Here is a 17,359-nt window from a genome sequence, read left to right on the forward strand (position 1 = left end):
ATCTACATTTCAGCTTTGGCATGGCAGAAGCCTGTCAGTACCTAAGAACTTACTCCTGGCAATGAGAACTGTGTGTGTGAGATTCCTGGGTGTTTACTACTAATAAAATAGTCCAGGAAAAAAAGGAGAGGTTACTTTTCAAAATGGCTTTGCTCATGTGAAAGGGGAGACAACATTCACTGATGCCCATCTGAACTTGAGTGTGTTTTTATTTGTGCCTGGCTCTCCTGTTCCACTGGTGAGCGTACCCGTGATGGCAAGACCGGGCGCTATGCCGACAGCCTCACCGGCAGGGGTTCCGCAAGGAAGGGCCACTTTTGCAGCTGCTTTTTGGGTTGGGGCTTTGGTGGGGTTTTTTTTATACCTGACTCGGATACGGCTCAGCCCACATCTTTCCAACCACCTGTCCTTGTGCACTAGCAGCAGAGAAACAAATTAGCCAGATAAAGGTTACAAGGGGAAGCAAGTAAGTAATATATATGTATTTACATATACAATACATATTTAGTAAGTGTGCGTCAGGCAAAAGTACTGCTCACGCTGCGGTAGCAAAGCTGCTGCCCTGTGCTGGCGCTGCCTCCCTCGTCACCCCTGCCCCGCGCGTGCCCGCCCGCCCAGGCCCTCCCGGGGGGTCCCGCCGCCCGGCCCCGCTGCGGGCGGGAACGCGACCCCGGGAACGTGACCCCGGCACCCCGGGCACGCTCCGCGCCCGCCCCTTTGCCCTCCAGCCTCCCGCTGCTCCGAGATGACTTTCGGGATGACGCTGTCTTCGGAGAGCGCCCGCATGGGAGCTTCGCACCCTTCTGACGAGCGCGTTCCGAACAGCCCCCCGGTTTTTTTCTTATTTAAGGACTAATCGGTAAAAGCTAGGACTGACTGGCGGGAGAGACAGGCACCGCCGGGCCCGCCAGGGGGCAGCCTGCCGCCGGGCCCAGCCGCGACCCTCCGCCTCCCGGCGCGGAGCGGGACTATCTAGGCGAGACTATAGTGAAACGAGGGAGGCGGGGCCGCTCTAGGCGGCCTCGCCGCACTCTATGGTGTGATGGGAGGAGCGGCGGGGCACGGCGGGCGGCTCCGGCCCGGCGGTCTTGGCGCTTTCTGCGGGCACGATGTCGCCTCCGAAAGGTGAGGGCGGCGGCGCGGGATAGTGAGAGGGGCGCCGTGGCGCTCGGGGGGAGGTACGGCGGGAGAAGGGGGCCGATCCCGCCCGCCCCCCCCCCCTCTCCCTCTCCGAGCGCGACCCGCGCGGCGGCGGCTCCCCGCTGCCCCCGCCGCCCCGGAGGCAGTGGAACCGCCCGCCCCCACCACCGCGGCGCGGGGAGAAGGGGCTGTGAGGGGGCGCGGGGCCGCGCCGGGGAGGGGCTGTGTGTGTGCCCCCCGCCCCGCCTTCCCGCTCTCCTCCCGCTGCCTGTGACGGGCCTTGCCCGGGGCCGCCGCCTCCCCGGCGTGTGGGAGGTGGTGTCAGGCGGGGCGGCGGGTGCTCCGGGGCCGGGGCTCGCCGGCGGCGCCTCCGCCTTTAGGACGACCCTCAGCCGTCTCCGGTTCCCGCTCTGGGAGCGTTGGAACGTGGGCGCTGCCCTTTCGGGCTTAGCCCGAGGCCCAGGTCGTCAGCGCGCACGGGCACCCCCTGCTCCTCGGCGCCCACCCTGCGGGTGCCAGCGGTGTCCCTGAAAGCCCCGCCGGACCCCGGGTTTCGAAGCCAGAGCTCTGGGGCAAGCTAGGCGGGCTTTAAACCCTTCGGGAAGGTGACTCCTTCCCCTCCGCCAGCTTCGCCCATAGCGGGCCTTGCGCAGGGCTCCTCAACTCTTGGCGGCAGGCTTAGTGGGACGAGAACGGGGGGAACCCCAGGAGGAGGGTTTCCCGCAGCGTGTGTAAGGCTGGGTCTGAGGCGCCCAGCGGCCCTCGGCAGGCTGCAGGTCGTGTGCCAGCCTTGGCCTTGGGCTGACATTTAAAAGAGCCCTGGCAGAGCGGTTACGTGAGCTGTGGAGATGTGTGGGAGGCCTGCACTTATATCCTGAGGCTTTTGGCCTGTCTGGTTCCTTTTGCTGGAAATAGTTTCATTCAAGTGGGGTTTAGTGAAGCCAGTGAGAGAAACTGGGAAAGCAACAAGAACTTCTTTCAGTTCACTTTTTTTTAAGCTTGTTTAAGTTCAGAGTTAGCAGCAGAAGATACGGGTGCCCCAAGTATGCTTTCCTTCTGCTCTCAGTGCTGCCCTGGTACTGATGCAGACATGTGAGCCAAGCTGGAGAAACGTTCAGACTGAAAACTAACTATAAACAGCTTTTTACAGAATGCTAGAACTATCTAGAGTAGTTGCTAGATTCATTATGCCCTGCTGCATTTCATTTACTCAAGTTTGCAAACAGTTGCCAAATTTGGGCATGCATTTATTTTTTAAAGAGTAGTTAATATAGGCAAGGATTATATTTAGTTTTAGTTTAGTAGTGCATAGGCTTAAATTTTAGTTTGTAAAACCACATTGTTAATATTTCTGCCAGCCGTAAAATATCATTAGAAAACACATTTTTGTAAAACTGGACCGGGTTAATTTTATTTCCTGCTTGTTATGCCCCTGGATTCCCATCGCCCCTCCCTGCAATCCAAACTTAATTTAAAAATGGATTACAGCTTGTAAGTCTCTTTTAAGCATTGCTAGTCCAAAAACTAATTGGCTCTATCTTTTAAAAGTGGTTACTGACGTGGGTAAGATCTTTATCTATAAGGAAGTAGCTAATTTAAATGATTGCAGCAGCAGGAGGTATTAACTGTACCTTGCAGAAATGTTATGCAATAGAAGACATCACTGGCTTGAAAGAAAAATGAACCAAAACATCAGTTGCACTGGATTCAGCAAATCATTCCCATATTAAATGAACAAAGTTATTACAAATCTGCCCGGAGCTTATCTGTTAGCTCATTCCCTAATCAGCAGAGGAACATAAACTTAATGCCAATTAAAGTAGGTTTCTTTAGGATATTCAGAACATGACAGATAATGGCCCCAAAGGTGCTGCTTGAGTGACCATCAGGTGTCATGCATAACAAAGAGTAATCTACCAGTTTGAAAAATGGTTTTGTAGACACCACGCATTTGCTGATGTCTCATGCTGTAGGTCATGCCTTCATGCAGAGAAGTCCTGTTTGGAGTCACGCATTGTTCTCTTTACTGCTGCGGATGCAGTCTTGGCATTCTTTGATGTGGGAATGAACTGGCATGGCCTGGCCACGTACACCTGATGAAACTCTCAGGCCTCAGGGGAGGGCGGCTGTATGAAAAACTGCCTTTCACCAGTAGACCTGGGACAGGCTAACTCCCAAATTGTGCAGGATGGTAGTTGGGCCAGGGCAAATCTGTTACAAGAATTACTACTGTTGTAGGAGCAGTGGGGAACACAGAAGGGATAGCACAGATGAAATGTAGTCTGTGTATGGTTTAATTTACTTCTGTAGTTGTAACCTTAGTGCTTTCTACAGTTAATATTTTTTAAAGAAAGACCTTTGTGTGAAGTCCTATCACCGTTCTGAGCAAAGCTCTTTTACTAACTTAGGTGGAAAGTAAGGATGAGGGAAATGCCGCCTTATTTTTTAAGATTTGCTGGATTGATTCCCTTCTTTGCTGATAGTGAACTTTCCTTCTCTTTGCTTTTACTACTTTGCCAGTGCTCTTTGTGTCAGACTTCAGAATACTGCGTGGAGAAGATCAGCTGTCATTTCAGAGCGAGCACTTACTGATAGCTAAAAAGTAGAAAAGCACAGAAAGACTTTTTGATTACTGTTAGATAAATGTTAGTCTGTGATTAGTTTCCCTAGAATGAAGGATGACTACGAGGGCAAGAGGACATCTTATTTTCAAACACTTGGAGTTCCTGTACAAGCTTCTTTGAGAAGAGACTTTAAAGTTGAACTTAAACTTTATAGGAACTGTTTCGCAACACCGTAATTATTGTACGCTGTCACAGGAGTATTTGATGCAGTCCTCCAGAACTGTTTCAGTTCTTAAATTAAAATGAAGGGCATGCTGAGTCATTATCTTTGTTTTCTTTCAGAAAATGTCAGCTTACTGTTCAAGTTGTACTGCCTCACAGTGATGACCCTGGTTGCTGCCACATACACAGTCGCACTGCGGTACACGAGGACAGTGGAGACAGAACTCTACTTTTCGACAACGGCTGTGTGCATCACTGAAGTTATCAAGTTGTTCTTGAGTGTGGGCATCTTGGCTAAGTAAGTATGGGAATGCTAATCAGTATTTTGAAAAGGAATCCTTCCTTCTAACCTCAGATTCTCAGATACCAAATTACATATACATGTGAGAACATGGCTGGATAGTCATTTTAGGCTGTGGAAGAGTCATTTTAGAGTGAGTTAGAGCTTGTGAGTCCTCCTCAACTGAAACTGCTTTGTAAACAGCACAATATTCAGGTGTGTCCTTTCTGCATTCATTTCTATTTTTGTATGCTTTGGAATAGGTTCAAAATGTCAGCATGCATTATCTTTGATGTTTTGAGTCTTTAAAGTATTGATATAGATGAAGGCTGGACTGTGGGCTGTTGTCTGCTGAGTTACATAGAATTATAATGTTCGTACTCATAAATTTCCCCAAACAATGCTACAGACAGACATTGTGCTGTCTCTGTTAACCTGGGGAATTGATGCTTCAAACCCGTGATCAGAGAATATTAGTTCCATAATCCCAGAGTGCCGCTAGGAGCTAAAACTTTAGTCCACACGTGAGCATCTGAAGCAGGGAGGCCATGAGTCTGCTGTTGTTCTCTCAGCTTCCCTGTGCTACATCCTTCTTTGAACAGTCTTTCTATTGTGGACTTTTCCAAAGCCTAGTTCTTGCTGTTGTGGTACAATTTTTCTTTTAGGGTACCTGCCTGTCTCTTTGTGGTATATCAGAAGACTGGTCTGTGCTAGAGGATTGTGAAGTCACATGGTGTACTTCAGATTTTTATCAGGTTTTTTTCTAATGAACATCAAAATGGCATTTTACTTGGTTTAGAAGTAAGACAATATTTGAATTTGGTAATGCAGCTGTGGCAAACTGCCTTTTGTTTAACCTTTCATTAAATGCAACACATTGGAAAAAGCAAGTATGGCCAGTGGCAAATTTCTGTTTTTCTTGTTATGCACCCTGGACTTCTCACTCCGCCAGGCCAGCACAAAATGTTGGCAGAAGTGTCTCTGCTGATGGGTGGTTGCGTTGTGGTTCTTGGTGTTGTGGCCAGCATGGATCCTGATCCAGCCTGCTTTCTGGAGGCTGCAGCAGCCCATGTTTGTCAGTAGTGAGGGACCTGTGGGTGGCATTTGGTAGCCTCACCTGTGCATATAATTTCTCAGATATGTTTTTATGTTTCTGGGCCCCAGGCTGTTTGTAGTATACTGGAGAGGCCTAGTTCAGCAGGGTAAGCAGTCTGCCTCTTGTTAAGGGTCAGCAATATTGTGTTCATAAAGTGTATGAGTGGATTTTTGGCTTGAAATAATTAAAAAGGCAATCACTTTTAACTCAGAAGTCTGTTACGTTTTTAGAACAGCCCTGCACAGCCAAAAATCCATGTAGCCCATTGCCCTCCCTTTGACAGTAGTCAGCAGAGGATGCTTAGAACAGAGGTATTAAGCAGTAGAGCAAGCACAGCTGAGCTTTCCTTAGCTGGTGGCAGAAGGGTGGGGATTTCCCAGTCTGAGCTGTTTGTCAGATGGGAAAAGATCTGGTGAATTCTGCTTGGTGTAGCGAGAGGCCCTTTGGCAACTGTTGAAAGTTTCCTTTTGGATATCACATATAATTGAGTATGATCATCAACATTTGCCAGTTTCCTAGTAATCTCCCATTTTAGATCACTTATGAATATGCTGATCATCGTTGTTTCCTTCAGTGTCTCCTTTACAGCTTCTTCCAGTCCTAACCAATTTGTCTCACCCAAGACAAGGTGCCTTTCAAGTTTAATAACCAGTTAGAAGACAGAATACAATGTTTTTTCTGTACAGCAAGATATATTTGGGTGGGTACCTTTTTCTTTTTGAAACAGCCAGCACTGATTACTGCAATATGCAGGATATTGGACTATGACTCTTGCATTGTTCCGGCAGAATTTTTTTCCCTACACATTCTTACACTCTGTCTTCACTGTGTTTACTTTTAAGGTTTTTTCCTGGAAGGCATATTGAATGGTCTTTCAAAAGAGAAGTTTGTGATAGTTTAAGCTGTGTTAATTGTTTATTCAATTGTACTCTAAACTTCTATTTATTTAAAGTCCAATTCACCATCTGGTAATTACATTGTCTACATTCTTAGATGTACGTAATTACTTCGCAGTGGATGAAGAGAAGTAGAGCTGATTTGCAAATACTAATTTTAACTTCAGCTATTCTAATAAATGCATCTTCTTCTGTTGCAGAACTGGTTGTTACTAGTATCTCTCACCTGTTCAGACCTGTGAAGAAAATAGAGTATGTTTTTTAAGTTGAATCTGGATCAACATCAAGAATGCTGAATTCAAGCTAGATTACTTTTTATTTTCTTATTTGATTTTACAGTGTACATCTCTGGACACCTTATTTTGCATTATCATCTGTACACAGAGGCTTGTTTTAGATCCTCTTTTGTGTGGTTCTGAATCTGTCTGCACGTGATCTTTGTACTGAATTGAAGTTGCAGTTACAGATTCTTGATAAGTGCATGCTTCAGAAAGCACACCCCTGCAAAGATGAACTATTAGATAGTTCATCTTGTTCTCAAAAACTGAAGTGAAAATGGTGCTTACTCAACATCTGTTATTCTTCATTGCTGAAATTCCATGCTAGAAGTCAGAGTAGACAGAAGCTACTATTACTGCTGTGATTTGACTTTAAACGTGATCGTCTAATTCACCAAGCATGGTCTGGAACAGAAACTGGTATAGTTTAAATATTATTTTCTGTTGGACAGCACACCTTACCACCAACAAATAGTAGAAACCACTAGTGTGTGTTAATTTTTGACTTCTTACTCTCACAGAGTAGAACCGTATCTGTGCTAATTATATTTTATTTGCAGTTAGATGTTTGAGATGGAAGCACTTTAGTCCAGCTGTACTTGGGTATTACCAGGAACTCTGGGTTTTCTTGTACATCTTATCTCCCAACGTTGGGCGATAAAATAAATACAGGTATTGAGGAATAAGTAAACCAACAATTTTGCCTATAATGTCAATGAGTCATAACATTTTATGCAGTTCTGTATCTAGTGCAATTAACCATGATGAGCTGTAGCAAGAACTCTTCCCCTTCCTGGTATTGCAAACTTTGCTTTGTTACTTGTCTATATATTTTCATGTCAGTGGTTGTCCCTTGTGGCCAGATGTGTCTTGCAGAAGACACCTATGTGACATGCTCGGTGTCACCAAGTCTGTCCCAGGCCAAGTACCCACTTAAGCTAGGAAGGAGCTTCACATGTGAGCTCGCTTGTACGACAAGAGGGTGGGACCATACTAACCTCTGTTTGGTAATTGCGCTGCCCCTGACTCTGGTTTTTCGTGTGTGCTCTGTGTTACAGGAAAATGACAAAAAGAATCCCTTGCAGCTGCCTGTATAAAGACTGCTCTCACTACAAAAAAAAGGGGGGGAGGGGCAGGGAGAAGAGGAGATATATGCTTGGTGCCAGCCAGGTAGGTAGGCAAGGGAGGAGAGAGGAGAGATACTTGGATGGAGGGAACATGAGAGGATAGTCCATAAATACTTGCAGAGGAAAAGTTCAAGAACCTGGAGTCAAGGGTTGATCAGGAGTGGAAAATACACAGGAACAAGGTGGTTAATGAAGGAGCCTGGGGTATAGACAGATTGCTGATTCTGGTAGTTGCTACTAAGAGTTTGAGGCAGGTAGATGACATACATTTGTGAAAAAGAAAGAAGTTGGGATGTGGGTGAAATGTGGAGAATTGGGCTTCTGGAGTGCTGTGGAGCCATTTGCTCATGTGCGTGTGTAACGGAAGCAAAAGAAGCGTTCAATTCAAGAACAATAGAGGTTGCAAGTTGAGAGGCCTGCAGGAGGGGAGAGGAGTGATTTTGGAGTTGGTATTTGTCAGTGGCCAAGTGAGAGAAGAATGTAAATGGGGGAACACAGGGGGAGACCTGGAAAGGGAGCTGGAAGGCTTGAGTAGCAGCGACAAGTAAGCAGGAAACGTCAGACTGATGGACAAATGATAAGGGAGAACTAGCAATGCAGAGGTCAGCTTTATTAAGCTGACGAGCAAGCCACAAAAGGGGACAGCAGCAAGAAACAATGTGTTCTTCCCCACTGCCTGCTCTGGCGCAGGCTGTAATTACACGAAGGAGACGTGTGAAGATGCAAGGTGACAGGGAGCTGCCACACGTCCCACCAGACCTTTTCACATGTGTGCTGGTGCTGGTCCCACGTTTCCACAGCACACGTGAGAAGAGGAGCCCAGAGCTGGCTGAGGAATGAGAGGTGTCTCCAGCTCAGCGGTGCTCATGGGTACAATCTCTTTTGGCTGCACTTTGAGACCCAGTTTAAATGGGACCTGGAAAATCACGGGCATTTGACATCTCACACATGTTAATACGAAAAAAAGGGGGGGGGGGGGGAGGATATCGACAGCCTTCTGTCCCACTGCCTGTATACTTAGTGACTTATTCCACTGTTTACAGTGTTCATGGTTGTTGTTTACTTTATTACACATTAATGCCTCTAACCTCCGGATTCCAGAGTGTCTGCTTCACCTTCAGGGCTTTCTACCTGTTGATAACTTCACTGTTTTTTCCCAGTTAATTTTTCTTTAACGAGCAGAAGCTACAACTGACTGCAGAGAACAAATTTTCAGCCTTCCCAAAGGAAGAATTTTCTGATTTTTTTTTTTCATATATCAGTTTAAGAGAGCTCTCAGTTATATTAATATTTTATTTTGCAGAGAAACTGGAAGTCTGGCAAGGTTAATAACATCTTTAAAAGAAAATGTATTTGGAAGTCCTACAGAATTGCTAAAATTAAGTGTTCCATCTTTGGTATATGCCCTCCAAAACAATATGGCATTTGTGGCTCTTAGCAACTTGGATGCGGCAGTCTACCAGGTAAAACATGTTTTTGTCAGTAACTGATATGTAAATACATTTCAGTGCTCTGTGAGGCATGCATGCTAGGCATCTGCCTGCCCAGCACACAGTTCCCTCTCTAGCCTCAGTGTTAAAAGCCAAATGGGGCTTTGTAATATTCGGAGCATACAGTCTGTTGCAGTGCTCTGATTTTATGAGCTACCCCACTCACTACTAGAATCACTTCAAAGTCACTTTGTTGTAATTGGCGAGGGTACACAAACCCAAGGATCTGTAGGAAATCAATGAGTATAAAATTTAATGTCTCATGGTGTAGTTGAGTTCTTGATTTCCTTTTCTTGTTTCGGAGGAGTTCACAAAGCCACATCCTCTGTGCAATATTCCCATCTTCTGCAGGTGACGTACCAGCTGAAGATCCCTTGTACAGCTTTATGTACAGTCCTAATGCTAAACCGTACCCTTAGTAAGTTGCAGTGGTTCTCTGTCTTCATGCTGTGTGGTGGTGTTACCCTTGTCCAGTGGAAGCCTGCTCAGGCTACAAAAGTACAGGTAAGAGTTTACATTTTCCCACTTCACAACAAAGAATAAACTACCTTATGCTTTGCATTTCAGTTCACAGCAGCTGGGATCAAGGCAAAGTCTCTTACGTTCCAGACAGCAGCATCCGTTTCCTATTTCCAGCCACTTCATCTACAATAACCACTTGTTTGATCATTCGCTTTCACATTTGTTGTACGCCAGTTCAGGCAGGCTTGCGGTATTGCTCCAGCCTCATTTGTTGGAAAGGCACCTGATTGCTACAATTAGTATGAATTCCACAGTCATCTTAAATCAGTGTAAGGCACCTCATAGGAGTATCTGAGTAATACATTGTTTCCAGCAGTTGGCCCTGGTATTGTAATTGTTGGAGCAGAGAACTTGGAATGGAAGCAGTGGAATTGGTTGAATTAGGAATGAAACTCCAGTGCCTTATGGGTGTGGGTATGTCATTGAAACACACCCTTCACGGGCACTGACCTAATCCCCTTCTAGGAAGAAACAAGTGTCTTCTGTTTCTTAGGTTTTCACTGCTGGTCAGCAGCATTAGTGGGAAAGGCAGGTCACACAGCTGGGAGACTGGCCACAGCCACGTGGACAGTGCCTCTGAGCACTGCAGGGCTTGGTAAGAGTTACACGTGGAAAGTGAAACATCACGCAGCTACACCAGGCTAGTCTGAAGGACAGCTCTAGCTAAGCAAGTAATCTTACACTGTAATGAAATGCTAATAATTTTGCTGTATTTAACGAAGTACCTCTGGAGTTGATTATTGTAAATTACTGAAGTGTTGCATCCTTTTTAAAATAATGGTTGCTGTTGCAGGTGGAGCAGAATCCATGGCTAGGGTTTGGAGCGATTGCTGTTGCTGTACTGTGCTCAGGATTTGCAGGTACAGTATTAATTCCATACGCAGGTCACATCAAAAGGACTGGAGAACTCATGATGTTTAAAACAGAACATTCTACATTAGTTAACTGTCTTTGCTGATTAGAAGATAAAAAAGGACTTTATCCCCTCTGCCCATAACTACCTTCTACTTGCAGTAATTATGACAGATTCGTGACATGATTACTTCAGCTGTCAAGCAAATACCAAGAGCATGTACTATTGATTTTACGTGATGCAACTTAGAAGGCTGGTTTGCAAGTGGAAGTGTCTTTCAAATGCTTAGAATACTACTGTAGGGAACATCCATAATGACTCACTCAGTACAATTAATTAATTACATCAATTTTTTAAAGTAGGCTTTACAGTGAATAGCTCCCTTATGGTGATCACATTAAATACTTGCTTTTTTTTGTAAGGGGAACTGAGGTCCTCGTTTAGTTCTAGCTCAGACCCGAAATACACGTTGCCATAGTCCTGTAGGTGGTAAATCTAACTGAGGTGCAGAGGCAGCATTAGTAAGGCAGAGAGGAAGATGAGCAGTAGGAAGCCTAGATGAACTGCATGAAGGATTTTTGTGTTTGCTTGGTTAGGTTTTGTTCTACAACCAGCATTTCCCCTCAAGAGTAGTTTTTCTCTGGCATCTGCAGAAGGAGGCCAGAACTTGAGGACAAGTGAGCTGATGCTGAGAAATAAGGAAATGCAAATTACTACTTAATTTGAAATGTGGCTCACAGGGCCGTATTTCCCTCGCTGTAAACTGGATTCTTCTACCTCCCTCTGTAAGAAAAGAAGGTACCATCACCCACCTCTAGTACTGTACAATCCTGCAAGAATAATCTTGCGCTGTTACTCATGGAAAAACATTCTGGTTGGCAGGGGATGAAAGGAGGAAGGTGTCATTCTTGTTTGTGTCTTTTCAGTGAAATGGGCACTTTGAAGCAGAAATACTAAATGAGATTGCATAGAGCTCAATCAGCTTTTCCTGGAAGGTTGTAAATTTACTCATTCCAATAGATGCCACAAACCAGAATACAGCATTGACAGTAAAGCTTTCAGATCCTAAGACTCTCTGGCTTTTTCTGGTAAGGCAGGTAGACAGCTCTTCTTCTAAAGGTCTGCAGATTCAGACCATTGAAAGGTGGATGCAGGCAGCTCTAAGAGGATTTAGACACATACGGCTTTCTTGTCCTGCAAAAGGACTGCAGCTTGGCTGTTTACTCACTGACAGCTGTAGCTTTGAGGCAGCTGGGAGGACAGAGTATTTCATCTGAGGAGCTTTTTGTGCCCTTGGGGCTTTACATGTTGAAAACATAAATCCTATTCAAACTCCTTTCCTCTTCTTCCTTCCTACACCCACATGAAGAAGTTATTTTGGCCTTAAACCTTCAGTTTCTGGACTGCCCATGTTAAATGTTTCTATTATTCTAGCAAAGTCAGTTACATGGTTTTGAAAGTTTTTTTCTTCAAATTGCTGATCCTGTGGTAATTTCCAAGTATCTGTGGGCCCAACAATGCATATAAAAGCATTGGACAAGTACAGAATGGCAGATGCTTTGTGACTTGAAAGACTACTGAAGAGTAATTTCTCTTTTAACAGCACCCATTCTTTCCTTCATCTTGCCTAGTGGAGTGATTTTTTTTTTAATGCATTTTCAGAAATCTGAAAGCATACTTTCATTGGTTTGTTTACTGTTTTCTTACTTTATAAAATGTACAAGTATGATTCATATTCAAGCCAAGTTTCTGGTACATTGATTACATCTGGTTGTGCTCTGGGTCTTCTCAGCGGGCAGAAATCTCGAGATAGATTACTTGGGATTCTTTTAAGCACTACAGTCATTAACAATACTAGGTGGTTTTTGATACGTTTAGACTTCAAAAATGTATATTTATATGAGATAATATTTTCTTGGATTTTTTTATTTGAACCCCTGAAATATAAATCTGTTCTCTAATTTATTCACCATAAATATTCACTATACTGTATTAAATTATAAATTGCATTTTTCATGAATAAAAGAGTAGCAAGACCTTCCTTGAAGCTACTGCAGGGATTTCAGGAGAGGTGTGTGCCTAGGGCTTCTAACCCACAGGTCTCTTCTCTGTGCCATCCTCGTCAGTTCCATATATTTTTTTCCTATCATATGAAGGATTTTTGCTGACATTAATCAGCAATAAAATTTTAGTCAGTAGGGCTCGCACCAGGAGGTCATGGAAGTGGCTGTGAAGATCCGAGTCCTGCTCTCTCTGTAGCAAAGCCCTGGTGTGGGAGCAATGGTTAATAAGGCAGGTAGTGATGGCCCTGTCCCATGTCGGCCTTTTAGTCTGACATATGCCTCCTGAGTAGAATAATGAAAAAGTATTTGGGGAATTTTCAGTAATGCAGAGCATAGAAGTAATGCTCATCAGCATGGCACTGTGAACCAGAGCTTTCGATTACAATGAAACCAAAAAACTCAGAACCAATCTGTAGTTTCAGTTAGCAGAAGGCATCCATTTTGATTTGCTCTTGTAACCCCTGAAGCTGTTGTTTCAGAACATTGCCACTCTGCCAAGTGCTCTGCAAGCACAAGGCTTCTGCGGAATTTTCAGTCTCAGTACTGAAATTATTGCTGAGGTAATATGGTCCCACCCATTTGTAATTTTTTACTGCCAGTTATGCCAATGGAGGGAAAAAAAATAGTTCTACATCATGCTAAAATAGATAAATATTGTCCTGGGGGCAAAATAGCAGGTGCCAAGGTGAAACACTTTTTTTCTGGTGTAGAATTGTACAGAAGTTCTGCTGGACAGAAGCCTGGCAAATTAAACAGAAATAAGAAGTAGTTTCAATTAGTGGTGGGGTTCATTGTTACAACAACTGTAAAGAGAAATAGAATCTATTTTTGATGTTATGTACATTAAAATGATGCTATTGTGGAAGACACATGTTAGTAGGGTGTGTTGTTGGGTCCTCAGCACTGGGAACTTCTGTGAAACTTCGCAGTCTGTAGGACAAGATGATTCCAGTAGTCTTATCTGGCTCTAAAACACTATGAACCATGAATCATTAAGGAGGACACTTCATCTCACTGAAACTTATCTTTTTTTTTAGGAGTTTATTTTGAGAAGGTCTTAAAGAGTTCAGATACTTCCTTGTGGGTGAGGAATATTCAGATGTACTTATCTGGGATTGCAGTGACTTTATTTGGTGTGTACATGTCAGATGGAGCCCAAGTTCTTGAGAAAGGGTTTTTCTATGGCTATACATACTACGTCTGGTTTGTCATCTGTAAGTATCTTGTGGGTTTAGGGTCTTCTTACATTGTTTTGCTTTTTTAACTATGATATAACTGATTGCATGAAGCTACAAACTCAGTCTGACACACTGGTTTTGACGGATTTTATTTAAAAGTATTGTTTTCTTAAAAATTATTCACTGTTCAGTTTAAACTTGTGTTGAAACATCTATCTAAATAACTGAGTAGTGACTAGATAATTTTTAAGTGAGTCATATCTGATCTACTAGATGCCATGTAGACATCCCAATTTGATGAATGTTGCGTTAAATAACCAATTAGGACAAGGTAGCCCAAACAAGGAGTACACCGGTGGAGTAAAATGCATCATTTCAAGAATCACCTACTGCATCTTTACTAATAGAATCATGTTATCTGCTTTCCAGTTCTCGCCAGTGTAGGTGGCCTCTACACCTCGGTCGTGGTTAAGTACACAGATAACATTATGAAAGGCTTCTCTGCAGCGGCAGCCATTGTTCTTTCTACTGTGGCATCAGTCATCCTCTTTGGCCTCCAGATAAGTAGGTGCCTTTTTGCCTTTGATTTCATTGTACGTGCACGTTTCCTTCCTGGCTAGCAGGCTGTACAGAGTTCATACCAAAGCGATCATTTGCGCCTCCTTCGAATTTTTCTGGTTTTAACTTGGTCTCCACCACACCAGGACTCCTATGCGTGAGTGTGTAATCTGTGTTGTGTGACGTCAGGTGCCTGATGATCCCGTACTTCAGAAGGCATTCACGGTTTGTTTGGTCAGAGGCACCCTACAGCCTCAGACGGAAAGGTTCTTTCTGCTTTAAACAGCTTACAAGTTTATACAGCTTTTATTCATGAACCACTTGCTGATGCAGTTTAGTGCGTGATACAGCTGTTTACCTGAGACTGCTGTGGTGAGTTATCTTTTCTTATTGGCCTGTACAGCCCAGTGCCAAATGAATTCCTCAGCTATTTCTGCAAGGGCTTTACACTTCCCTGTTAAGTTATACTCGCTGCTGCGTTAATTTTTACCTTCCCTATTTGCTGTGGACACCACCACGTGAGAGTGAGTCAAACAGCCGCTGGGGTCACGAGGATGTGGTGAATAGTTCTGAGAGGAAACAGCAGATTGCTTTGGGTGTTTCTGCAACTACACAGGATTTTCTCCCTGATCAATTCTGTGTCTGATACTCTACCTTATAACTTCTGCTCAGTCTGTCACCGTTTTGGGTATTTTTCACTTTCCTATCGTAACCCAAAGATTGTAGGGTGTAATGGTGGAAAAAATAACTTTCTGGTGTGGCGTCAATGAGATGAAACTTAAGGAAGGTTTGCATAAGGAGAAAATCTTCAGTGTGTGGCTGAAAAAGAGCACCTTAAAACAAGTGATGAAAAACGTAACTAGTTTTCAAGACATCAAACCTGGACTGGTAATCTTTCTGTGAAAGCCTCATTAATAGTGTTTCTTAACTCTGTCCACAAGTGGGAAGGCAAACAAGATGTGTTATCAGAGGCTACTTTATCCCATCCACCATGTCTTCATCATTAGGTTTATTGCAACATAAGCCTGTCAGATGGCATCTGGCACTGCAGATGTTTCACACTCGCTTCTCTGACCATCACCACATTCTTGCTGATACAAGACTAATTGAAGTGGTGTGGGGATTGTAAACATTCCAAGAGTTTTCAGAGGGCCAGTCTAGATTCTGTGAATTATTAACAGCTTGTCCTGTTTAGTTTTGAGTAATTTCAATAGTCATTCAGTTATCATTCTAATTTATATAGCTTAGTCTTTTGAAGGTTTCTTCTGATATTGAGGTGTTTGTTTAAACTGTTTTGTCTCTTTTCAGCTGTTACCTTCTCCCTGGGTGCTCTCCTGGTGTGTATTTCTATTTACCTCTATGGATTACCTCGACAAGACACCACAAAAATCCAGCCATCAGAGACTAAGAGCTCAAAAGAGAGACTTGCTACTGTGTGATGTTGTCCATAAAAAACGGACAGACAGACAAGAAGAAAATTGGACTTTAAAAGAACCTACATTTTTAAAAAATTAGCCTTAAGCTAGTCATGAAATGGTTTAAATTGGATAGACTAAAAGCAGAAGTTAGTTCTGTTTTACATGTGAAGTCTCCTGTGGCTGATGCTGAGGCTACGTTACGGCCGCGGAGCTGGATGGGCATTTTATTGAAGGCGTTCTTCATTCACATCGGACAACCAAGAGTCCCAATTACAAGGAGAATAGAATGAAGGAACTGAACACTCACTTGTATATAATGTACATAATGGGGAGAAAGTGGTTCTTTGTGTATTTGATAAACTGTCTTGCCCTTTGAGGGTAGAAATGCTCAAAGACTTCATGAAAATCTATTAAAAAGAGCAATTACTGCCAGCATTTTCTCTTAAAAGAGGTGCAACTACAGTGTGATTAATGACGGGAAAAGTTTCTCTTCTGAGTGATACATATGCGATGACACAACTCCCCCAGGAATTAACTATGCTTCAGGCATCACCTACCTAGAAGGGATTAGAAGCAGCACTTCCTGTTTGGTTTAAAAAGTCAGAACAAAAAAACGGTGTTTCTCTTAAGTTGCAAGTTTTCTTTCACTTTTCAAATGTTCTTTATATCTGCTGTAGCTGGTAGAGGGATTATCCTCTCCTCTCTCTCTACTTTCCTTGCCCCTCTCCCCTCCCCTGTTGTACAGGGGAAGGTTCATTTGTTCTTGTATCTCTGGCTTAAGTATGAATGAGTCAATTCAGTGTCAGACAAGATTTTCATCTGTACATTTTCTCTCTAAACTTTTTTGTGCATACAGAGGGATGGCTGAAGGGAGTTCCAGTAATGCATGTTAGGCTTTGATTTAATTTATCAGTGAGTGCCAACTGTGTAATTTCAACCTCCTCCCTCATTTTCTGAGCTCATCCAGAAACTGCAACTCTGTGTTGAGGGAAAACTGACTTGGGTGCATTTGGGCAACTTCAAAATGGGGTCAGAAATGTGACCAGGTTTATATCCTGGTTAGATTCCTTCAGATGTGAGTTAACCGGCTGGATTTTACCCAAAAGTGGGGCATCTTAAACACAGCAATAACAAACATGCTTAAATTCTGTTCTGGGAAGAGGGTGCTCCTCTGTTCCGTGTGTCCAGACCAGCGTGCCACTGAAGTGCCACTCAGGTGCGTCAGGGCTTCTCGCGTGTTACGGTGCTGAGGGAGTGCCGTGGGCAGTTCCCGCTATACCGGCTGGGCAGCAGACCCACTTCTGCTTGGTCATCGCCTTGGTGTGACAGGTTTGGCAGCTGATCTTGGCTACTGTTACTGAAGGGGGGAGTGCAATGCAACACAGGAAGAAAATTCTCCAGCATGGTCTGACTCATTCCCTTTGTTACAGTAGAGAGAGCACCTGTAGCTGGTGTACACAAGGGAAACCACAGGAGGGGAGTGTCGATTGCTCAGGGCAGCACAGTCAATGCCACTTCCTTTACCAAAAGGATGTTACATTTACAAAGGTGACTACAGTTCTCTTACGGGAAATGTCATGTGCCTGGGAGAAAGCGACCGACAGCCCTGGCCTCCCCCCAGGGCTGTGCCATGCATGGGCCAGAGCGTACAAACCTCCAAAAGCAGACAGAGTT

The 17,359-nt window shown here is 44.1% G+C and overlaps 1 protein-coding gene across 2 annotated transcripts; it reads left to right on the forward strand.

Annotated features, from left to right (window-relative positions):
- Positions 1-1,024: 1,024 nt before the first annotated feature.
- On the forward strand, positions 1,025-16,309 carry SLC35A1 (solute carrier family 35 member A1). 2 transcript variants are annotated; one of them, XM_074895994.1, is made up of 8 exons: positions 1,025-1,125; positions 4,047-4,224; positions 8,907-9,066; positions 9,445-9,597; positions 10,409-10,475; positions 13,569-13,745; positions 14,139-14,273; positions 15,576-16,306. In XM_074895994.1, the coding sequence occupies exons 1-8, from the start codon at positions 1,110-1,112 to the stop codon at positions 15,704-15,706; spliced, it is 1,017 nt and encodes a 338-aa protein (XP_074752095.1). In that variant the 5' UTR covers positions 1,025-1,109; the 3' UTR covers positions 15,707-16,306. The 2 variants fall into 2 exon arrangements, with proteins under 2 accessions (XP_074752095.1, XP_074752096.1); XM_074895995.1 differs by lacking the exon at positions 13,569-13,745 and having other exon boundaries at positions 15,576-16,309.
- Positions 16,310-17,359: the final 1,050 nt, after the last annotated feature.

The sequence above is a fragment of the Athene noctua genome, chromosome 1 (genome assembly GCF_965140245.1).
Source record: "Athene noctua chromosome 1, bAthNoc1.hap1.1, whole genome shotgun sequence".
NCBI classification, from domain to species: domain Eukaryota; kingdom Metazoa; phylum Chordata; class Aves; order Strigiformes; family Strigidae; genus Athene; species Athene noctua.